Source organism: Castor canadensis, chromosome 18, assembly GCF_047511655.1.
Source record: "Castor canadensis chromosome 18, mCasCan1.hap1v2, whole genome shotgun sequence".
Classification (NCBI taxonomy): Eukaryota; Metazoa; Chordata; class Mammalia; order Rodentia; family Castoridae; genus Castor; species Castor canadensis.
Window position 1 is genome coordinate 6,440,490 of NC_133403.1, and position 25,787 is coordinate 6,466,276.

The 25,787-nt window shown below is 38.3% G+C and overlaps 1 protein-coding gene and 1 gene segment (V, D, J or C); both read left to right on the top strand.

Annotated features, from left to right (window-relative positions):
- Positions 1-25,787, top strand: part of LOC109684467 (immunoglobulin lambda-1 light chain-like) — a 781,398-nt gene that overhangs the window by 206,688 nt on the left and 548,923 nt on the right. The window lies entirely within an intron of this gene.
- Positions 4,056-4,672, top strand: LOC109677523 (immunoglobulin lambda variable 1-40-like). The segment is given in 2 exon segments: positions 4,056-4,205; positions 4,311-4,672. Coding segments are annotated over 2 exon segments (468 nt in total).

Genomic DNA, 25,787 nt, shown 5'->3' on the forward strand with positions numbered 1-25,787 from the left:
TTATGTTAAAGTCATACATATTACAAGGAAAAGTAGTATTATATATGTACTTCATTAACATTCAATATAATTGATTGCTTTCATGTATCTTTCAAAAATTCTAGCTTTCTATTTTGTACTTTAAATAATTATTGTAATTTATACAAAAATGTAGCATGATTATGGGTTGAAATTAACCCAAACATCATAGAAAATCACAGACTGAGAATTTTCTGTTTGTTAGCTACTCTGAAGAAGCTAATTTAGTGTAGGTCCTGCCAGGTTCTCAAAGTGTCTCCTGGCAAATCTGGAGGCTGATTCTCATTGTAGAGAGAACACATGAGGTAAAATCCATGACTCACCACAGATAAGCAGGACACAGTGATGTGCACAATGCAGTCTTGAAAGTGTTCGACAGAGGTAGAGTTCAGTCCCTTGCAGGTACTAGTGGAGAATCAGGCCAAGTAGCTGCATAAACTACGCCACTGAGCCTATGGTTCCTTCAGTCCTTTCAATTGCTGGATAAACACAAGCATCAGTAGGATAATATCAGATTTTTTTTTCAGTTCCTCCTTGATATCCTTTCGATAACATACTGGTATTTGAGATGTCTTTATATAATCTGATTTAGATTCTCACAGTATAAGAGTGCACCTGAAAAGGAACAAGTAAACATTTTGGAAGAATTTAACTTTCTCTCTCTCTCTCTCTCTCTCTCATAAACATGCCTATATTTATAGGTGTGTTTATATATATATATATATATATATTTATATATATATACATATATATATTATATATATATATATATATGAAAGTTTATATTTTTAAATTCTTAACTTTAAAAAAACTTTCTCTACAACTTTTGACAATTCCTGAACCAAACAACTTATATGTGAGATGACAATTCTCCCTTGGGTTTTTTCTTTCTGCAAAAGACATTTTGAGGATGGAGGTTCAGGGTAGCAGATAACAAGCTGTTAGATAAGAAAGAGATTTTGGAGAAGAGGGGTACTGATGAAGACAAACTGTAAGTGACTTGGAGTGGAAAAGTCTTTCAGACCACAGCTCTGCTGAGTGAACCTTGTAGTTTGGGTGTTCATTTGAGGGGTCTACTTCCTGCAGGTGGATCAGGTGCTGGGCACAAGGCAAGAGAAGCATTCACCTGTTTTCTCCCTGCTGGATTTCCTGGAGGGAGATCATAGGGTATCATTTATTACATCACAACTATCCAGTTTAAACGATGCACCCACCCTGAGGATAGGGGCTGTGCTCTCCTGTCTGCTGTGTAATCCTTCACGTGGTCCAACACGTGAAGTCAAGCTGGGAGGTCTCTGTGCATTGGAGCCCTTGCTATATTCAGGCACTGAAGCCTAGGGAAATCCCTTCTGCCCTGATTTATATACTCTGAAGGTCCTCAGACCTGAGGTATCCTCTTAGTACATCTCCATTCCCTCTTGTTCCTGACCCATGCTGCATCAGTGTCCTGGGGCCAACTGTTGAAATACCTGTGTCAGCCACCTTTCAGTTGCTGTGGGAAAACGACCTTAGAGCATTTATTAACAGAGAAAGATTTATTTTGTCTCATGGTTTCAGAGTTTTTGCTCCATGGTCACTTGGTCCTGTTGCCTTTAGCTCAGTGGCAAAGCTATACATCATGACGGCAAGCAAATGCAAAAGAAACAGATTAACTAATGGCCAGCATCCTAATTTCTTCTACAAGGTCACACTGTCAAAGGCCCAATCTTCCATGTAACCCATCTCCTGAAAGTTCCACTATATTCTAGTAACTCCACAATGTGGTGATCAAGCTGTTACTATATAGGCCCTTTGGGAACACTTAAGATACAATGACACTCTCAGTGATCATATCTGATATATGTGAAACATCCCTAAATATCTGCTACAAAATGAATAAAATAAATGAACAAATTATTGATCTAAAGGCATCATATGTTGTTATTTTATAACCACTGCACTAATCTTATAGTTGAGAGAATTAATCTCTGCAGTCTGAATATCTCTGAGTTTTATTTGAAATATACCTTCTCAAAGACAAGCCCCCACAGCATCTCCCAGAACAAGCAACACCACTTTTCCAGAACACAGTACTATGAAATTCAATATCCCCAAAGAAAGACAAAAATTAGAAAAACAAAACTTTTCTCAGTTTATATCCATAGCAGATTTGGTATCCTGCACCTCATGTTTTCTGTCCACAGCAATGTAGATCATTCACTTAGCTGGGATCACGAAGAGTCTCACTCTGAGTCGGCTGTGAAGCAACTCATCAGGACAGAAATCCAGTTATTGAGATCCATGAATACACTCACACTTTTTTCCCTGACTCTGATTTTCCTTCTCACTTTTCCACCTGGGGTGCTATGCCCTTATCCTGTAATGCATCATACATTCAACCCTAGAGACACTTCATCGCAATGAACACAGGTCATTTAATTTTCAGTCCCATTGCCCTCTTACGATGACACTGGAATTCTATAGTACATTGCTTGGGAAAAGGCAAGCATCTCTGCAAAAATAAAGTCAGCATCAAGAGAAATAAATCTATAGACCCCTTTCAGAAATAATCTAGGATCTAAGAAAAGAATCTCTGATTTTAAATGGAATCTACTCTTCAGACAAAATAGACATGACTAAGGCCTCTTTCTGGGGTATTTAACTAGATAATCTCTAAAAATTCAGAATATAAATTTAAAAAATTGACTCTTATGAAATTCAGTAATTTCGTGTGCCATATAATTTATTAAGCAGATAATGAGAGAATAAATTAGGTGGCAAAGCTTGTTCAAAGACCATGGTAATCATACTTTATTTGTGTGTCATGAAGGTGGACCTTTGAAACAAATTTTCTGTGTTAGGAATAGCTTGCCTCATACTTTTTGGGTTAATAATACTAAAAGTTATTTTAATTTGAGATGTACTGATTAATAAACAAGATATCAGACTTAAGTCTAACTACTGGCAGTTCTGAATAGACTGGCCAAGATTTACAATCTTATAATTTTCTTCTCGGTTTCCAAATTGTGTTACCACTCATTATACAATAATGTGTAATATCTCTAGCATGTACATCTTTTTCCAAATACTACACCCCAGTGTGTTTCTCATCTCTTTTCCAGCTTCAGTAAGGTAATAGCTCCAATATTCATCTTCAGAATTTTGTCTTATAATAGAAGGGACTTCTAGTGAAATTTAGGTAAATGAAAGAAAATATGTGATATATATTGGAAAACATTCTAATATCCAATAAAAATCTTTGAGCTTAAAGCAAATTCACTATTCATTATACATATCTGTACCATAAGAGTGGCTCTGGTGCATTTCAGTGGATAAGCTATAAAAGGTTAAGATTATAATATTATGTTTATAGTTTTATAAATAAGAAAGTGAATATTATCTACTATATAATATTAACTATAATAGATATTTTTTATTTGTCATATTATGAGAAAAATAATATGATCATAAAGCTTGGTTAAAGACCAATTTGAAAATTCAGTATTTATTGTTCAGGTGGAAAAGACTTTTAAAAGAGTATTTATGTGTTGCAGGAAAACAGATTGATTGCCCCTGGGTTATCTTGATAGTAATCTGAGAGGAATTTATATTACAAACAACATTACACTCCTGTAAATGAGCAGTAAGTTCACTATGGGACAATTCCTTTCTAAGAATATGATCTGAATATGTGTGCTGGTTTGAGACAATTGGGAGTCCACAATACCTTCCCACATGTCATAGCATTAAGGTAGGAGCTATGAACAGGACACTGGGTAAACAAGGTTATCTCTGAGGAGCTGGTAGACATATTACATGGTAGTGTGCATGGATCTGAACACCAGGGGGCACTTGAGCCTCATATTTGTAGGTTCTGGGTGTGGTGAGAGCTAGGAGACACCTGACCCTATCTGGTACCCTCTACTCAGAGCTCACAGCTTTGACTCAATTCCTATGACTACCCAGCACCAGTCTTGCCCATGTGACTTCGTCAGCAAAACAGACTAAATCAGGTCCAAGGTGTGATCAGAAAACTGGAAGAGCACTATTTGCATGAGTGAACCCTCCCCCTGTCATAGTATAAAGAGGGCAAGGGAGAAACATGAGGGAAACATTGCTCAGCACTAGGGCTCCAAGACTGGACTTGTGTAAGGCTATTACCATGGCCTGGTCCTCTGTCCTCATTGCTCTCCTTACGTATTGCACAGGTAAGTAGATAGAGGAGACAGCAAGGGCCTGGGAAAACTATGAGGTTCTTCTCTTTCCCTCCATTTAGATTCTACAATGGTGTCTCTTTGTTTTCCAACCTCTAGCCTCTTGGGGACAGTCTGTGCTGACCCAAACACCCTCAGTGTCTGGTAACCTTGGACAGAGCATCTCCATCTTATGCACTGGAAGTAGCAGCAACATTGGTAGTTACAATGTGAACTGGTACCAACAGCTCCCAGGAACATCTCCTAAACTCATCATCTATGAGGATAACAAGAGACCCTCTGGGGTCCCTGATCGCTTCTCAGGCTCCAATTCTGGCAACTCAGCCACCCTGACCATTGCTGGGCTTTGGTCTGAGGATGAGGCTGATTATTACTGTCAGTCTGCTGATGATAGCACTGATGCTCCCACAGTGCTCCAGGCCCATGGGGAAGCGAGACAAGAACCCTTCCTTTTCTCATAGTAGTGTGAATAAAGCATGTGCTACTCACTCTTTTTATTGTTTTTCATTGCCTAAGATTTATAAGTGGCATCATGCAGTCTACATCTCTCACATCTGGATTACTTCATGCTGAAGACTCTTTTTGAAAACCATCTGTACTGGCCTGAAGGGTTCTACAGAGCGCAAAATGTCAGGAACTTCATGATCCAAGGGCACGGCTTCCTTAATGCTCTTGTGCTCTAACAGATGAATCTTAAAATTATGTTTTTTGACTCCATAATACAGCGATAAATATAGTCTCTATTGAATTCTATCCTTTTTCTTCTAATACTGTAGGAAATCAATATAGTTTCTTCGACTTCTGAAAAGTTTGTCTATAAAGCACTGAGGTGCACTGTGGTGGCAGATCTTGGGCTGGGAAAAGTATCTCATGCCTGCAGTCCCAGTTAGTGGAGAGGTAGAGATCAGAAAGCCATGACTGGAAGGATCACTGCTCAGGGCCATCTCAATTAACATGGTAGTTGGATCCCATCTGAACAAACAAGTGAGTTTTGGTGGGGCCCTTCTATGCTCTCAGCTACATCAGAGGGATAGATACAAATATTGATACCGAAGCCAGTTTTTGGCAGAGCTCCAGTCCAAATCAGAAAAAATAACTAAAGCAAAAAAAGGTCTGAAGACATGGTTCAAGTGGTAGAGTACTTGCCCAGCAAATGTAATTCCTAAATTGAAACTCCAATACAGAAAACAAAATAAAACAAAACAGGTGGCTCCTGATACACAACCTTCTTGCTTTCACTAATGCAATGCCACGATTTGCCCCACTCTCATTATTTATTGGTGTAACTGATGTTGAAATACAGCATAGTTTCTTGAGGGATAGAAGAAGGATAGTGTAGCACAATTCTCTAACCTTTTTGAATGCATCTTGCAAACTCACCAGGGGACATGCTCTCTGATGCTCTCTCACAAAGTGACAGACTCCTGAAGCCCAGGGTTGCTCTGTCATATCTATTTTATAAATCCCCCAAAACACTAGATATAAACTAGGGAAGGCGGCAAAAGTGATGATTATTTAACAGGTACACAGTTCACTTGGCTATATTGAAAATACACTTATCATCCACTTTGTGGACAATATCTCAGAATATGCCTCCCAGGATTTGATTATGATAATGAAATTTGATACTTAAGGAAATATCGTTTCAGAATTATAAAAGGAATTGTTCCAACTCAGCCCAGACCCTGGCAGAGGAGCAAAAAGAATTTGAATATTCAGTGACTCATGCAGATCTGCCTTGTAGAGTGGCTCAGCTCTCTGTAATTGGAGCTTCCTGTAGCAACATCTGTAGGGAAGCTGAGTCCCAATATTATCTCTTTAAGCAAACTGAACTACATAATGCATGTTCTATGGAGCAGCTCAAAAGATAGAGTTAGGTCCAGATTTGATAAAAAGGGGGCAGCATGACATGGAGACTACCAACTGTAACACCTAGGGAGCAGACTCAAAGGGCCTAGAGAGTAAACAAAGGCATGACAAATTAAGAACTGGGTCCTAAACAGAAAGTTGGGCTGTCCCTGTGTGCCCTGGAAAAGATCACATGAAAACCATGATCAATGTCCTTTGCCAACTTTTTACTGTCCTATCCACAATCCCTATAGATTCCAAGAATGTCTACATGAACTCCTTCTCTCCCTAATCTCTTTCACAGAATACCACATGGAGAAAGGTTCTCACTCTGTACTCACATAAGCTTTGTACAATTCAGTGAAGAATGTGAATTCTGGTGGAAATGGTGTGTATAGAGGCATGAGGTTATGATATACCGCACATATACCCTGCTCACATCCATGGTATTCAGAAGGGAAGAGTGGAGAAAACAATCATGCATGTGTTTCTGCATCTTTGGTGGCTGGGACACTGTGTTTTGTTTGTCAGGGATTTGTGGTTGCATGCTGTTGAAGTCAACACAATCTTGGTCTGGATTTCTCTATTTATGAAATGCTGGACTAGTGAATAATTTTTACAAGTTCTTAGAAATCACAACACACCCCCAGGTCACATGTACATCTCCCTCAACTTCTGATGCTGGAGAGATAAGAGGTAATTGGCAATCCAGACCCATCTGAGGACTCTCAGGATGCAGAGCTAAATAGGATTTTACAACATGGTGTGGGTTATCTCCATCTAACCATTATCATTTACTGCACAGACGGATGGAAGCTCTCTTTCAGTCAAGCATAATTAAGGATAGAGTTACTCTGGATGTGAATTGAATCACCTCAAGCATGGTGTTTTTCTCCAGAACATTGTGATCCTGAGTCCAGTGGGTGGTGAGTCAACCATCTCTATTGTCTTATTCTGTGGCTCATACAGCCACAATCTCCTGCACTGGAAGCAGCAACAATGCTGAGAGTAGGTATTTTTCCTGGTAGCAGCAGCTGTCAGCTGGGAACCACATTCTCCTGTAAGTCAAGGAATTATCTTCTCAGGTATGATCACCAGATTTTCACATCCAGGTCAGGGAACAAGAGCTCCCTGACCATTTTGGGCTACAGATTGTTCCTGCATGATTTGGGTCAGGAGCATCATTGTACTGATAGTGTTCCTGGCCACTGAAGTAGTAATACAAAACCTGCTGACTTCTCTACAAGCACTAAACAGGCCCAACTTTACTGAGATTCTGAGATATGAGGGGATCAGGTGCATTACAGGTAAAATAATAAGGCAAATCACCATGAAAAATGAATAGACAAACGATAAATGGCAGGAATATAAAAGAAGTCATGTTGAGCACAGGATACTAATAGGAGAGGTGAATGAAGAGGGTGAAGGAGAGTGAGTACGGTTGTTGTATTTTCAAAACATGTGAATATGGAAAATGGAAATATGCCAACATAATTTTAGAAGAGGGGGAAAAGGTGAATAATGGAATGAACCAACCAAGGAATTCATGGAAATGTTACAGCTAAACCCCCACATACCACTGTTATGTACTAATAAAATTGCTGAAAAACAAATAAACAAATAGAAAAAACCCACTGTCTGACTAGTAATGGGACACAGTCTTTGCCCAAATTAAGTGATTTAGCCTGTTGGTGTTGCTAAAAATGGAGTTTCTAACTGATACCTGAGAAAATAGTTTACAAAATGTTTCCTCATCTTCTCCAATTCTGCAACGATATTATCATTGACAGGAAGAGGTGCTCCAGATTGTATTTTTTCATATTGGTCAAAAAACCCTAGACGCTGGATTCAAAACCCTGAAAACCAAGACCATAAAAATTCATGACAGAATCAGAAACATAGCATCAACTGTGAATGACTAGTATAACCTGCTCTCCAAAGTTCTTTCCATCCCCATCATTTCCTAAACACCTCACACATGTCAGGACCAGGTCTATAACCTGTAGGTATAATGTGAACAGCACAAAGATCACCTTGCTTTACTCGAGGTGCTATGTTCAGGTACAAGAGGTAAGAAAATCCAGTGAAAACATCAATACAAAATGGTTGTCATCATAGAGCAAGGACAGGGTGGGGGTATGGGGCTATAGGACCTTACAGCATGTGGACAAGAAAGAGAGAGGGTGTGATTTAAGTGAATGAAGAAAAGTCTCATGGATAAAGAGAAAATCATCACATGAAAGGGAGAGGGGAGGAAGTGGAAAGCTGGTTTATTCTAAGAGATCAGATTCAACATGTTTTTCTGGTAAAGAGGTACTGAGGCATGGGTTGTGGGAAAGAGTTTCAAGGTTAGCCTTAGGAAGATGACAGGATGGGAGGGAGCTGTCCTGCTGTGGCAAAAGCTCACGGAAGATGCCTTGGGCTGAAATCCTGAGTTCATCACCATGAAGGAAACCTTGACAACAGTCTGGATCTTTACTCACTGAAGCCACAGTAATTATCCTTTCCACTGGAAAGTGGGGAATCGCTCTCTAAGTTTTATTTGAACTATATCTTCTCAAAGAAAAGCCCACCACAGCATCTCCCAGAACAAGCAACACCACCTCTCCTCCAGGACACATTAATCTGAAATTCAATATCCCCAAAGAAGGAAAATAGAAAAAAACTATCCTCAGTTTATATCCAGAACATATCTGGTATTCTGCACCTCATTGTTCCTGGCCACAGCAATGCTGATCATTCGCTGAGCTGGAATCAGGATGAGTCTGAGTCTGAGTCAGCTGTGAAGCATCTCCATGAGGACAGAAATCCAATTATTGAGATCATGAATGCACTCACACTTGTTTCCCTGACTTGGATTTTCCTTCTTACTTTTCCACCTCAGGTGCTGTGTCCTTATTCTGTAATGTATCATACACTCAATCCTAGAGACACTTCACCTTGTAGAACACAAGCCATTCAATTTTCAGTCCCATGGTCCTCTTACAATGACACTAACTACCTTCTACATAATTGGTGTTTTATAAAAGGCAAGCATCTCTGGAAAAAGTCATGTCAGAATCAACAGAAGTAAATCTGTAACATCTCTTAAGAAACAATCCAGGATCTAAGAAAGGAATCCTTGTTTCTAAAGGGCATCTACAATTCAGACAAAATAGACATGACTAGGGCCTCTCTCTGGGTGTATCTAATTACATAATCTTAAAAAATCAGAATATAAATTATGAAATTAAGTAATTGTACGTGCCATACAGGCAATGAGAGGAGAAGTAAGGTGGCAAAGCTTGTTCAAAAACCATGTTAAATACACTTTATTTGTGCTTCATGAAGATGAACGTTTGAAACAAATTTACTGTGTTAAGGATAGCTTTTATGTTAATAAAACCAAAAATTTTAAGTTCATCTTTTACTTTGAGATATTTTGATGAATAAATAAGCTTCATTTAGATGGTATTTCCAGAAATGTACATGTAGACTTCGCATGTTTTCTACTATATACTTTGTATCTATTATTTCCTGATGGGGAAACATTTCTCCTTCATTGCCTTTTCTCCTTCATTCCCCACATCCTATCCTCAAATACATAGCTTGAGCCCACCTGTCTGTTAGCCCCAGTAAACTCTATAGATCTTAACCAAGGTTTCAGCAAGGCCATTTTCCTGGACTCCTAAGCCACGATGTTTATTCATATTTATGAATACTCCATTCTTCAAAACACTTTTGCTTACATCAAGGTGTTTTTTCTCTGTTTCATAATTGATGTCTGCTTTGTGAATTTCTCTTTATCTTCTCATGAACACTAGATTCATTTCCTGTGCTCTGTGACTTTTCTGATTTTGCACTGCCTGTGATCACACAAATTTTCTTCTTCTATCTGTCTGGAGTGTGCATGGGGGTAGGGGGCATAATCTACTTTTTCTCTCTAGAATGAGAAGGTTATGGTTGTTGTCTATATCAAACCAACTGGTGCCTCAACACTCTCAGTTCTTAAGGCAATGACGAGGTTATCTGAGTTAGCCTTGTATATTCACTGCCTAACAGAGCATCCAAATGATATAGCTGCTTAACAAATATTTAGAAAATACACACCTGCTCAAACTACACTCTCCAAAGTACACTACCTTAGGATAGACCTAAGTTAGGGAGATTCCTATCCCTTCTCACAGCATGAAAGCAGACAGGGAAAATCTCCAGAAAAGAACTCATGAGAAAGAAGGTTCATAACAGCCTCAATCTAGTGTGAGATAATGTTCATCCTGCAGCAATCCCTGCTCAATATAATTAAGGAAATGATAGCAAAATTTATGCTCAAAAGTGTCCCCAACATCACAAGGAAAGAAAGAAAAGAAAACATTTCATGTAGGTACATCTTTAAAAAATCATTGATAATGAATTAAATTGAATAATATTCCTGGTATACACATATATCACAGAAATCATTGTAAGTGCTTATAGAAGAAATACAGAAGACTGGTATAGAAAGAAAAATGAACTATTTAAATTATTATACCTTAAAAATGAACATGTAAGTTAGAAAACATTTGATCTATTTGAACATGAGAGTTGGTTAAATTAATTTATGCTAAGCAAGTGCTCTACCACTTTGGCCATGCTTTCAGCCCTTTTGTTTTAGGTTATTTTTTTCAAGAAAATTCTCTCATTTTTTCCCAGCCCCACTTCAGACCATTACTCTTCTACTCAGGCTTCTTTGCAGCTGATATTAAAGGCATGAGCAAACATGCTTACCTTGTTTGAATTTGGTTCTTGCTAAACTGTTTTCCAGGCTGGACTCTAATCACAATGCTCTTGATCTCTGTCGTCTCCCTTGTTGCTGGTATTTCAGTAGTGAGCCACACATCACATGTTGCCTCTTTTGCAGAAGGTACAGCTTTTGTCTTCTTTTCTTCTCAAATACATCTTATTTTCTCTATGAAATTCATCACCTCCAATAACACAACAGGAACCAGAATGTTTGAACGAGAGTAGCAGGCCTTGGGGCATCTGAATAGATACAATGGTGGAAAAGAATGCTAAGCATAAGATGTTGTGCAGAGACCGTTAATATTTTCGTAGGAATTTCAAGAAGCCTGGGTTGGGGAAGACAGAAGCCTGATCAACACGACCTGCTCAGGATTGACATGTCTCCTCTATCCCCCAGAGGGCACTGTGGCGTTAGCACTTGCTTACTGTACCCTAGATTTTTTTTTCAATTTCTTTTATTAGAATATATTCTTTCCACTGGTGGGGCAGTGAAACATCCAATAGCCATGTCTTGCACATTAGTTATGTAGCCCCATGGTCTCTCTCCCTCAACTCCCTCCCTACACAACTTAAAGAAATGTGTTTGTTCTATTTCATATAAGAACATGAAGTCCATCAACCATATACCATCACCTTAATCTCCTTCATTTAACATTCCCCTACCATTAGTACTCCCCCTGCACACACACAATGTTTGTATTTCACAGTCCTGTCTTTTGTTATTAATATTTAAGTTGATGGTCACAAGGGTTTCTCAACGAATGCCCACTCTGGGTATGCATTACTTTAGTCATTTAATCCCTTGAATTACTCTCCCTACCACTTTACTTCCATCCCCCACTTTTAACAGCTTTCATTTCTCATCCTTATATCCTCTACCTTCACAGACCTTATGTTTTGCCATATTACTCATGCTCTGTCATTCTCTTTTCCTTTCCCTCCTTCCCAAGTTCCATGGAGTAGTTCAGCCATTACAAACATGTTCTACATTTGAGTTTGCATGTGCTCATGCTTGTTTTCCTGTATATGTTTGTCTTTTGGATCTATCTTCCAAGTATGAGAGAAAAGACTTGACCTTCCTCTTTCTGAGCTTGATTTACTTCACTGAACACAATTTATTCCCCTCCCCACACACAGGAGGTATTTCTGTGCTCTCTTGGGAATAAAAAGCAGCACGCTCAGTCTCTGTTTTTCTCAACTGGAGTCCATGCTAACATTAAATGAGGGAGGAGGGTCTTGAACAGCCATGGGCTGAGAAAGATTTGCATGGAGATACTCCACTCTGAAGACCAAGGGAACGTATAAAAAGAGTTGGTTCACTCCAGCCTGCCTGTGTGCTTCAAGAAGCAGAGCCTGTGGTGTGTTCACCATGGCCTGGGATCCATTTGTGCTTGTCTTCTTTGCTCACTGCACAGGTGGTAGCCTATAGGATCTTCTGGGAGGGCACCTGAACGAAACTAGGAAGGATGATGTTCTCTCTTCCTTCCTACTAGGGAGTCCGTCAAATCTTAATTAATTTATGTCTTATTCCCTCCTTGCAGGCTTTTGGGCTGAGATTGTGTTTACTCAGCTCCAGTCTGTGTCAGGGTCTCCTCGCAAGACAATCAGCATCTCCTGTACCTGCAGCAGTGGCAGCATTGACAACAACTATGTGTACTGGTACCAACAGCACCCTGGGAGTGCCCCAAAGATGCTAATCTACAATTATAATCAAAGACCCAATGGGGTTCCCAACCGGTTCTCTGGATCCAAAGACAGCTCCTCCAACTCTGCCTCCCTGACTATCTCTGGGCTGCAGCCTGAGCATGAGGCTGATTACCACTCTCTGTCTGGTTATGTCAGCTATTTCACACAGAGCTCAAGACCTATGAGGAAGTGAGACATAAACTCCCAAGAACATCTCAACCTTGTGTCTACCTTCAACCCAGGGAGAGATACTCTTTCCAGTTGTGCATTTGAATGCTAGAGTTGGAATTTTCTTTCCAATCATCCCTATAGTTTCCCAAATTAAAATTTATTTTCCTATTTCCTGATGGATAACCTCTTAATTCCTTTGCAATCAAGTCAAGAAACAGATTTATTGAATGGAAAATTGGACAGTGCTGGCTGGACCATGCCTTGTGGTGGAGATTGGTTCATGCATTGTAATATGTTTTAAAACACGTTGGGTTTCCATGTATCTAAAGTGACAGAGTGACTTACTCCCTAAGTTGTGACTTTCATCCCCCAAAATCTACATAAGTTGTTAAAGATAGCAAGATGAACAAATCATCCCAGTTTGAGAAGTATTGGATTATGAAAGTGTATGTTCTGAGTTCTTAGGAATCCCTAAGTTTAAAATCCATTAGCTCAATGTAAAGGTAACTAATTATCATTCTGTGCTTCTGCTTTCTGGTGAATTACACAAAATGTTTTGGTATAACACCTATTATTGGTTCAATAGATGAGTAACAGTCAAAGCAGCATGAGGTCTGTGAACATATTACCCACCTATATGGAATCTATCCACAGTAAGTGTGTGGTGTACAAATTTTCACCAGAGTATATGTGATTAAACTTTATTCAAGCCTATGAATACACAATTCATTCATTTTCACTTATTTACTCATGCATTGTTTCCAGGCAAGGAATACAAAGATGGAGAAACATATGAGAACAAACTATAGCCTGTGGGTTTAGTTTTAAGCTGTGTATGAGACAATAGGTAAAAGCAGCAATACACTTAAGTATGTAGTGGTGTACTCTCCTTTGCCAGAATGTCTACATTCAGAGTTCAGCTCTGGCTTTCCTTGCACATCATATACATCCACTGGAAAATAGATTCTCCACTAACGACTTGTAAAATTTTATTTAAAATCAAATGTACAATCTGATCCCCTCACAACATCCACTCACAGATTCTGACACACTGCGAACTTCTGTGAAGTGTCATGGAGAAGTAGGACTAAAATCCCAATGTGCTGATCTATGCTGCTCATTTTTGATACTCAAATACATCCGGCCTACCACAATATCACACTAATCAGGGGGAAATATGAGTATGTACATGCATAAGCACACTTATATTCATAAACCCATCCGTAAATCCACACTTCCATTGATAAACACACACACAGATTCACTTCTGAATTTTTCTCCTTGTTAATCATAACTATATAGGAGGCGGAGGTAAGGAGAATCATGATTTTCATGATTCTCATCATGAAGGTTTCAAATCATGAAGGTTTGTGAGATACCATCTTCAGCGACAAATCCAGTCCCCTGCTACTTAGTTGATTTGCAATACTCAGTAATCCATTAATTTCACACCCTCATCAAATTACTGCCTGCAAAAGATACAGGGTCATGACTTAAGAAAGGCCTGTGATATTCAAGGTGTGGAGCATGAAGGGATCCTACTCCCACCTGAGCTAAGAAAGGGCTAATAGAGATGTGATGTGGGGCCTCTGTAAAGAGCCTTAGAAAGAAGAGCTATGGGGCCTCTTCCCATGGAATGACCCCTCTGCTTCACTTCTTCCTCATTCAGGGCATATGGTACAGGTTTCTGGGGTCAAGGAGCATTCTAAGAGGATGCCTTGGCTGATGATTCATCTAGTTGCAATTCATAGGACAATTTGAATTAGAGAAGTCAAGAAAAACAAGGAAGAATCCATAAACATTGTCTAAAATAAATAAAAACTCAGAAATTTGAAAATGTGAGTGAATGAATGTGATATTAACACATGTATTATATCCCCGCAGTGAGGAGAAGAAAAGAACTTCTTTAAGGAATTATGGTATGAGCTAAGCATGTCTCTTTATGAAGAGATGCCTGGCAGAAAAAGAACAAAGAGATTGGTTAAAAGAAACCATATTTAAACAAAATAGAATGAGGGAGGAGGACAGTAGAGGACAAGGAAAGGAAGATCAATGAAAGCTTGAAAGAAAGAAGTAGAAAAGATGAGGTCATGTATGGTTTTTGATGATTATGGAGGTAGTTATCCATAAGACATGAAACCAGTGAAGATATAGGACAATAAATAAGGTTGCAAATTAAAATTAAAGCAAAAGAAAATAAAATACCAGTGATGACTTGAGGAGTCACAAACTCACAGTTGGTCATCTGGAACAGTTTTCTTTAGCACACAAAGAATTAGGTATGGCAAAGCTGGTTTTTATCTGTAGTTAAGCAAGTCCATTTTTACAAAGAACATGTAAACATGTATGACGGTGAGCTTCATGAAAGCAAGGTAGTGGCAGCAACCACAGTGGCCAAAACAAGGACAGCTTACAACCAAAGCATAGAAGATAGAGTCCTGTACTCTTAGCAAGAACCAATAGTTTCATTAACAAGATATATAAAAATAACAAGTATAAACGTAAATCACAAAAACCACCATACCTACTCACATGGGAAAGTATGAGAAAAAAGTTAGTTATCTTAAAACACACTCTGAATTCTTCAAGATGATAAAATATGCTATTTCAAAGGTAATTTAAAAGCATGTTTAATTTCAATGGGTATCTCAGGGAGATACAGAAACACAGAAAGGTCAAAAATAGGATAATATAATAATAACTACAATATTGACTGTTGTAGAGAGTGCTAAGGATATAAATGTGACAGACCTGTATGAATGTGGGTAGTTGATCTGAGTGACCTAAGGATTCACTGTATGCTGGGGCAGATGAATGACAAGTCTTTTAAAGTGGAAAGGGCTCCTTGTCTTGACACACTTTTCAGAATCCCCATCTGCCCTTGGTCTTCTCTCATATCACAAAAAGCCTCAGAAAAGATGATCAAACCATTCAATATCCTGTGAACTGAAGGATTTGTGTGTGTGAAATGAATTCTATACTGCTCTCTAATTACTTTTCAGCTCTTCTCTTAAGATTTCGTGATTCCCGTCCTTTCATGCTATGTTCATTTTCATCTTGTGTGTATAGGATTACTCTAAGAATTTTCTGTACTGTAATTTAGAGGAAAGTATTGTTTTAGTTTCTTCTTCTTTTGGAAGGTTTTTATTCCTCCTTCAATTTTGAATTATAACTGTGCTAGGTAGAATACCTAGGATTGAAATTGTTTTCTTTCAGTGCTTACATTCCTTACTCCATGCTCGTATTGCTTTTTATGTTTCTGTGAAAAATCTCCTATTATTTCGATGTATTTACCTTTATCCATTATTTTTTCTTCTCTTTCTCTCTTTTTGCCTTCAATATCCTTGTCTTACTCTCTATGCTAATTTTTCACTATAATATACCATGAAGAGGTTCCGTTTTGGTCATGTCTGTTTATTATAGCAGAGGCTTCCTCTACCTGGATAGGCAACTCTTTCTCGAGATGTGGAGTTTTCTGCTGTTATTCTGTTGAATATATATCCTCTGCCTTTTGCTTACACTTCTTTGAGGCCCATGATTGGCAGGTTTAGTCTTTTGATGGAGTTGCAGAGTGCTTGCCTATTCTTTTCACAGCTCTTCAGTCTTTTCTCAAAGTGTTCTTCTGTTTTTTTCTCTTTAATATCTGTTTTGTACTCAAGTTTGAAATTCTGTCTTCCACTTCTTCAAGTACACTGGTGTGGCTTTCAACTTATTTTTTTTGACTTGAGAAAATTTTTTGTTCCTGGGTTTCTCTTTGATCCCTTTTTTTTGAGTCTCTTCATATCTTGGTTAAGATTCTCTTTCATCTATTCTACTGCTTTCTTTACTTCATTTACCTATATTTTATAATTTCCCTGGTTTCATGTTGATGTTTGTTGAAATCCTCTTTTAGCTCATTTAGTTGTTTCTTTGTCTTCTCATGTATTTTTATCTGTGTTCCCTTGGGATTCATTGGGTTGTTTTTGTCCGTCCTCTTTAAGCATGATGATCATACTTGCCACCATTCTTCTCACCCCAGCAAATGAGGATTCATACCATTCTCTCTGCACCAAATGCTCTAATGTGTGATTTTTATAACATCTTTAGGAGTCATATTCTCCTGCCTTCTTTTATTCCCCATGTCTATTTGGAGATTTTCTCATGTGCTGTTCATTAGTTGGTTGAGATTTTAATCACCTTTATCTTTCCCTTGAATTTCCATGCTCTCCTTAGCTTAGTTGTTCACTAGATTGTTATAATGTTTCTATTCACTGACCTGGAGGTCTAACTCAGAAATTACAAATTCAGGATTTCAATGCCAAAACCATTACTTATGTAGTATATAAAACCCTTAGCAGTATTATTCATAAATGGTGGATATTGGGGAAATTACAGTTAACCAAAAAACATTATTATAATGTTTGTTTAGTGTAATAATTTTGGTATAATAATAACTTTCAGGCATTACTCTCTTACATTTCATAGAAAACATAGGTAGGAAAAATGCATAAAGATAATATTTAAATAAAATATTTTCTTATGAAATGAAATAAAAGGAAATGAACTTATTGTAATAAATGTCAGGAAAACTTGGTGGGAATCTTGAATTTCTTCCCTTGACAATTATTTTGAAAAAAGTAAATGGGGAACTATCCTAGAATATTTTAACATGAACAAAATTGCTAAGAACATTCTCTGCTAGAGATGGAAAATTGTTTAAAGCATTATTAATTCAACATTGTTAAGATATTGATGGAAGAATAAGAAATACATTTGTCATTAATACTGAAACAGACACAAGTTTGCAGTCAGCTAGGAAGGACTTTGTTTACTACGGATCAGTCAGACACAAAAATCACAATAGCCTATAGAAAATTGCTACTTATAAGAAGTTTGCATCAGAATAAAATTGAGAATTCAGTATGATACATATAGAAATTATTAAATTTAAAATATCATGTAGATTAAATGATAAACTCTTCATATCTGATGGAGTAACATTGAAAAATTCAAACTACCCACATTATGATAAAAAGCAAAACTTCAAAACATCATTCACAAAGAATTTTGAAGCTTAAGCAACAACCAGTACAAAACTGGGATATCTAGGGGAAAACAGAATACATATGTGAACACTGTGATCATTTGTGTTCAGGATTCCCAGTCTGGAGAGTGGAAAGAGAGAGGCCCTGAGAAGATACAGAGCCTCTCTGTACAGGAGACAGAGAGAGAGCAGAGGCCAAGGTACCTGAGAATCCTGCAGGTGCAAGAGTTCTGAAAAGATGGATTCATGCAGCAATTAACACATTCAATAATCTAAATGGGACCCTTCCTCTTTGTGTTGAAACTTAAATTCTACATGCAAAGAATGAAAACCACACTGTCTCATAAGAGAATAACCAGGATCTGTGGGATTAAACAGTTTTCACAACTCACACAAGGCTAGGAAATGGCCAAGTACTCAGCAGTCACCAAACAGGTCATTTTTGATAACTCAGTATAGACCAGAATAATTGAGAAGAAGTGAAGAAACCATAATATTTTTATAAAAGGGGTAATGTAGTCTGTTTCCACTAAAATTACATAAAGTTACATAGTGAAGTATCTCCTTTAAAAAGAAGTATGAGGTGTTTAGGATAAACTCAGCCCACACACATGCACAAACAGGTGGAGAGTTAATACTCCCAATAGCAAAGATCTCCAATGAGACATGGAAGCCTGTGAGCAAATCTCCACTGTGATGAGCACCATGTGCCCCTTCTCATTGCTCTCTTCATGCTCAGGTCTAGACCACCATATACCCCTAAGTCTCCATGGCTTCCTTTGCAAGAGTTCTCTCCTATAGACAGTGAACTCCCCCTTGCTCCAATAAGACTCAAACAAGTCTTAGGGCTAGGGTTTGAGAAGATGTCCATGACTATGTGTCAAAGGTCTGGTACCCAGCCTCATGGCAGTATTAGGAGGTGATAGAAACTTTAATACGTGGACAATAATAAAAGATCTTACAGTTATTGAAAATGTCCCTTCAAGGACATTTCATCTTCCTCCCAGCCATGTGATGGACATTCCTTCTTTGCTACTTGATTCTGCTATGATGTTTTGCCTAATCACAGGTCTAAAGCCAGTGAGTCTATGCAGTTATAGACTAAACCTTACACATGTGTAGGCCAAAAAGAAACTTCTCTCTTTATAATTTGATTTTATCAGTTATTCCTAAATTAACAGAGAACCAGATGACAAATCTAGCCTACTCCATAGAGAGCCCAAATTAAAATCCTATATGAAAACAATTTCAAACCTAACTAAGAGCCATAAGAGGTAAGCACACAAATGTAGAGAGAAAATTTTGGGGTGAAAATAACTACTAAGAAGTCATATTGGATAAATGAATGTCATTTTTTCTCCTGATAGCTCATTTCTATCAGGATGAGGACAGAGGAAGAAAAGGTAAAGTCTCTGTAGGAGGAGAGGGCTAGAAAGAATAGCTGGTGGGTGAGAAACTGACTAGACCTGTAAAATTCAGGCCAAATGCAGTATTGAATTTCTACCTCCCATGCCCATGTAAGAACAGTAAAAGTCTTAGATTGTATCTCAAGCTCCTTAAGTTGCATGGGTGAATGTAGAATTTTGATAACAGTTCAAAAATAGAAAAGAACTGGAGTTGGTTGAGGTAGTCACCTAGTTGTTGCAGTAATGTGAAAGATGCACTGGAGTATGTGAGAAGGTTAAGGGGGGGTTAAGTCTGTATTGAACCTACAATTACCTTACCACTTGCACCTTGGAATGGAAGGAACATGCTGCAAAAATGCTTAAATAAAAATAGTTCACCGTATCAAGAGTCAGCCTTAATTAATAAAATATTTCAAGAGTCATTTTAACATTTCTTTACTGACTAAATACCTTGTATCCAGCCTCGTTCAAAGGCTCATTTTTTTCTGAACATGTAGTTCCACCATCAGGGACTGCTTGCTCATGTTTTCAAATGCCAACTTCAACACCATAGCTGAATTGTCCTTCTTATTACACAAGCACACAGTCCAGTCTTTCTAAACTTTGAAGTCAAAATTCATGACTCCTTCCACGGATTTGGTTATTTTATGAATGAAGAAACCATTTCATTGTCATATTTTCTACAGTATTAAGTAGCAATAATATCTGCCTGTTTATTCTAAATACAGTTGTAACATGATTTATACAATGTTCCTCCTTTCTTACTCTAGAGGCCTTTCTGTTTAAAATTGTAAGGATTGTACGTTTAAAGAATTCTCCAATATATATCTTCAACCTGTTTACACTTCTCTTTTTTTTACTGAAAAACTAATTTTAAAGAATACCTTTGATCTTCTATCCTTATCAGGTTCCCAGTTTGCTATGAGCATCCATGATTAGCTTCTCTGTAGAAACACCAAAGTATCCTTGTTTTTGGAGTACTGGCACACTGTATTTTCTCCCTGCTTCCTTCTTAACTGTACTTAACTTTTTTTTCTTATCGAACTTAAATAAGAGCTCCTCTGACAGGCCTCACTGTTTGAAATAGGGTGAGTCTCCACTGTTTACATGTTTTGTATTTTATAGAGCTTCTAACATCATAGTACTATCTGCTCTCTGACAATATTATTCCCTGAATTACATAACTCTAAAATAAAAGAAAGCATACTGCTGGTTATGAAATTGTACCTACATGTTCCTCTTCACTTAGGAACTCCAAGAACAGGATGTTGTCCAATCAAGACATATAACTTTGAAGTTCATCACCTGCACCCTAAGGGAACTCTGAACATCAGGGGATGCTGGGGAACTGTTCCTGGCACTTCATGGTGTTTTGGAGATGTGAGCCACACTGCCCTCAGTTGTGGTAGAGATTGAACTGTCTCAAGTGCTCCAAGAATATCTAATATCCCTAGAGTGAATGTTGTGGAGGGAGCTGTGCATATTCCAAAAAATTTTCACCTGCACTAAATAGGTGGGTTAAAACATAGTCTCCTGTGTCCTCTGATCCTTTCTAAGGCACTTGTATCAGGGATTTGTTGTAGTGTGAGAGATCCAGGAAGGGAGGGGTTAATTTGGATGGACAGCCCCTTTTTTTCCCTGGGAGCAGTAGAGAGGATAATACAAGCTGGGAAATCCTAAATCCACTCTGTGGGACAGAAGCTGTATCCACCATGGCTCCTTCCTTCTGCTTCTGTCTCACTACACAGGTAGGGACAGGTGACAGAGATTCAGGACAGTTTTCCATCTGGTTTCAGTCCCTCTGGCTCAGATCCTTGTCATCCTAAATGTGGGTTCACTGCTAAACCTATTACTGTCTGTTTTGGCAGCTTTCATGTCCCAACCAGTGGTGACACACCACTCTCCCTGTCTACATCTCCTGAAGCATCTACCAGACTCACTTGCAAACTGAGCAGTGACATCAGAGTTCCTCGAAAGTGGGTGCAGTGGTACTAGCAGAAACTTGAGGATCCTTACAGGTTTCTTCTGAGAGTATCCAGACTCAGATAAACTCCAGAGCACAGGAGTCTCCACCATTTTTCTTGAATTAAAGACACCTCAACCAAGTCAGCACTTTTGCACATCTCTGGTGTGCAAGCTGAGAATGAGGCTGACTATTACTGTTTGATTGGCCATAATAGTTTATCTCACAGTGACACTGGTAGTTGGAGAAGTGGGACAAAATCCCAGTCTGTTCTGGTCTGTGAACTCTAGACTTTTCCTAATTTTAAATTGATTAACTTATAACTAACCATGCATAAAAATATCTGGGTCACAATGGTTATCATCCAGTTTCCATCATATGAGACTGACATCTCAGAAATAAATGAAAATAACCCAAATCAATCAAAAAATAACAGCAAAAAAATCTTGCATGATGATCCACATAGTGGTCTGGTTTTTTAAAGAAGGCCTATAGAGCTGGCTCTTACTCTGAAAAGAAAGAAGAAATCAGCTTTCTTCCTGGTCTGAGGCAGTTCTGGCTCACCTGTTGTGTTCCTGCACCTTCAGTTATGATATCAAGGAGAGGTGGGAATTTAGACTGAAACCAAAAACTCTTTTTTTAGGGCTGTGTGCCAATGAAGGAAGGGTTCACTTTGATGATAAAATGTTGAAAATTCTGCAGGAGCTGACATTACTTAGCATAATGGAGAGTCTTCTGGTTCCTGAATCACAACTGACTTCTCCCATGCTCACCTCTAACAAGTCACTGTGGATTTCAAAATTCAGCATGTATGACTGAGTCTTTAGGACTTCAATAAGCAGAAATTTCATGGTATGTGCATGTGTAACTCTGCCTGTGAAGCACACGATATGCTCACATTTGAGATGTGTTTCTTCTACTCAGGAAGCAGCAGAATCATTGTAGGTTACTATAAGGACTGGTACAAAGGACTACCTTGAAGAAGACCTAAGCCTGTGACCTCAGACATTAGTGACTGGCCATTAAGTATTCAGTCCTCATCAACGCATCTACATTTGTCAAGATGTCTTCTTTTACCTCCTCTAGGCTCCAAACTGAAAATGAGGCCAAATATCACTGTCACACAGCAGGCTACATCCTGACAGCCATAGAATTTCACCATTCTAAGGTGAACTCAAATAAAACTCCCCATTTGTCTGTCTGAGGCATCACTGTCCTGTCTCTGCCCATGATGAATGCAAGCTCAGATTTTGGCTACCTGGAAGGCATCCTCTAATCCGTGGCTCAGGGTGGACCCTCCCCGACCAGGACAAAGCTCTGAGACTCCTCACATGCTCAGTATAGTCAAAAGTTCCAGTGATTTTCCTTCTCTTGTCATTCAGTTGGAATGACGTTGTTAAATATCACAGTTTTGGACATATATTGTAAAGCTAGTGGCTATTAGATGTATAAAGTTCTTAATAAACAAAACTCATTAAGCCATCCTCCAAGTGAGGTACACATCATGAGGACTCCTTAGCCCAGCGTAATGGAAAGATGAATACAAGTGAAGGAGGTTTTATTTATGGTAATATTTTTCATATGAAAAATAATATTGAAAAAAGATGAAACTTGTATAAATTAACACTAAAATATCAGAGTCAACATAAAATAATTATTGTTAATTGATATCCATGGGAATTTTTAACTCAGGGAGGTAGGACAAAATGGAAAGAATATTTCCCTAATATCATATTTTCATGAAGAAGACAGGCATCAAAAATTAAGGCAGGAATAGAGGGGTGAAGAGGATAGCAAGAGATCCTTCCAACACCAGCATTCAATAAATATGACAACATATAAAAGCATTTTAGACAGAATTAGGTAAAAATCACCTTATCATTAGCTGAGGTTTAAATTTTGAAACATGATTCCTAAAAGCCATAGGCAACTGTTGGAATCAACCTCAATTGCCAGGTAAACCTGAAATGTAGCACCATAAGCACTGTGTTTGTAAGTATGAAGTTCATGAAAGTCCTGAAGAGACCAAATGGGAAGTGTGGAAAAGGTGACTTATTCTTTTGTATAGGGAAATGATGTCAGAAAAATCGATACCCATAATCAAGGGGCCTTTCCCTGAGCTCTGGATATGATACGGTTTGAAAATGCAGAATCTGTAGTCAGCAGAGGGCGCTGCTGGACTGGTCTGAGAGGATAGAGCTCTGGGCCAGGTGACACAGGAAAGTACTCAACTGACTTTATGTACTCCAACAAGCAGTGTCCTCACTGAAGTGAGACTTTCCTGCACGTGTGTCCCCAGCAGTTACATGATCATTGACCTGACTTTCACCCTTGCTTCCTATTTGACTATGTCTCCCTCATCTAGTGATTGTTCAGGACGGATATGTAGGCAGGCAGAGAACAGCCACACAGAAGGAGTCAATTTGCATGAAGAAAATTAATCAGGAATGCTGATTGGGAACTAATAGTAGACAATTAAGGAAGAGGAAGGCCAACTTCCAAAAAAAACCCAGAAATCCGTAAGCCCAATTAATTTAGGCTTAATTTCACAGCCTTGTTTTTCATTATTAATATTTAGGTTGATGTTCACAGGGGTTTCTCAGTGTATGCCCACTGTAAATTGGTACAGTGTGGAGGGTATAGTGTGGGGATACTAGCAGGAGGGGAAAGTGTGATTGAAGGAGATTAAGGTGATGGTATGTGGTTGATAGACATCATATACCTACGTGAAATAGAACTAAGAAACCTCTTGCAACTGCCTTAAGAGGGGCAGGGAAGGAATTGAGGGTGAGAGATAGGAAGTAAAACTCATGTACAATATAAGTTTAATCGGAATTGCCACAATGAATACTCCCCTATATAATGATTATATATTAACAAAAAACTATAAAAATATTAAGTGTTTCCAAAGCACTGAAAAAATTCATTGTAACATGACAGTGAATCTTTTGAATGCAGTGTGGTATGGTAAGTGGACTAGACATTAGAGGACATCGGTTCCTGTAGCAAGGTTGTAGCTGGGCATAGTGGCACATACCTGCAATCCCAGCTACTAGAGATGTGGAAGCAGAAGGATCACCTGTTAACAATGAGCTTGGACAAGGGTAAGGAGACCCTATCTCAAAAACAAAACCAAAATAAGAGTTTTGGAAGTGGCTCATGTGGTACAGACCTTGAATAGCAAGTGTGAGACCCCGAGTTCAAAACTGTTCCAGGAATGGGGGGAGGAGGGATAAAGGAGAGTAATGGAGGAAATGAATTCAACTATGATATATTGTAAGAATTTTTTATATGTCATAACGTGCTCTCAGTAATTCAATAATAATTACATTTTTAAGAATGAAAATGAAAAATAAATAAGCAAAAAATAAAAAACCAATTTGTCATTAAAAATAATAATGTCAGTTCAAAAATGAAAATTCCTTCAATAATTATTATTTGTCTTTGTGTCACAATAACACGAATGCAGGAGATAGAGAGAAGGACAGAGAGAGAGACAGAGAGAGAGAAAATGACTGGAGTGTAGCAGTCCTCTTTGTGGACACATCTCCAGTAGACTAAGGACTTCTCACTATGTTCTACAACTGAATTGACCAGTGTCTTCCAATACCAAGTTCCTTGGGACAAAGCCTTTACTTATGGACCTTTGCAGAACACACAAATTACAGCACAATATAACAGTATGTTAGAAATTAGAATCTATACTATATTGAAAAAGTGTGCCTTGATCACTAGAGAGATTTGGACAGAAACAGGACTATTCTTGGGATCTTTTGAGGATGGTTAACATGGACTCTGAAGTATCAGCTGGTAAGAAGTGGCTGAGGCAAATGTCACATTTCACAATCAAGAACAGAGTCTCAGCATGGGATGTGAAGCAGGTTGGAGAGAATGATGGAGTCCCTGGACTGACTGCAATGAGATTCATCACTAATGCATCCCAGAGTGGGCAGCATCCAGCAGCACAGTTATTGAAGGATAAAAAACACAATGCAGAAAAAGTTATTACTTGGGTCAAGTGGATCCTGGTACTTTAAGATATTCACCCATATCCAGGTTCCAGTCCTTTCTCTCACTTCCAGCTCCTTTTTGCCATGATAATTTTCCCAGAAAAATAAGTGTTCGGATTCATTGTGCCTTGAGGATGTGTGAGAATTTTGCAGACGAGGCCCAAGGTTTTCTACAGAATTACATTTACCTGTTCATTACTATGAAATCCTAGTTTGTTGTTAGTCAAATATGTGATACACAGATTAACATTTTCTTTGTCCTTTTTCTAGACTACATGCCTTACCTGTATGTTATTTATCATTTAATTTAGTGGGTCTTAGAGTGAGCAGTGCAAACTAATAAGGGTAAGGTTTCTTTCCAATTAACATTTCTGTTTCTTTCTGCATTGCTTTTTATACCATCCTCCTTAGCTATTGTTTTACACATACACCTATTCCCATGATGTACACAGGAACAAACATGTACAGACACAAATAATTTATGCATATATGCTGCAGCTGATACTTTTAATAATTGCCTGTAATATATTTTCAGTAAATATAGGTGATATGAGATAATCCCTTCAAATATATATTGCCCTGAGGAGCCTTCCTGATACACAACTTAGGAAACTGTTAAATTACAGACTTTTTGAAAATGTTCCATGATATCGACATTAGTTTGTTCAGAAACACAGTTCTTTACCTCTGATAATAAGAAACATGTTT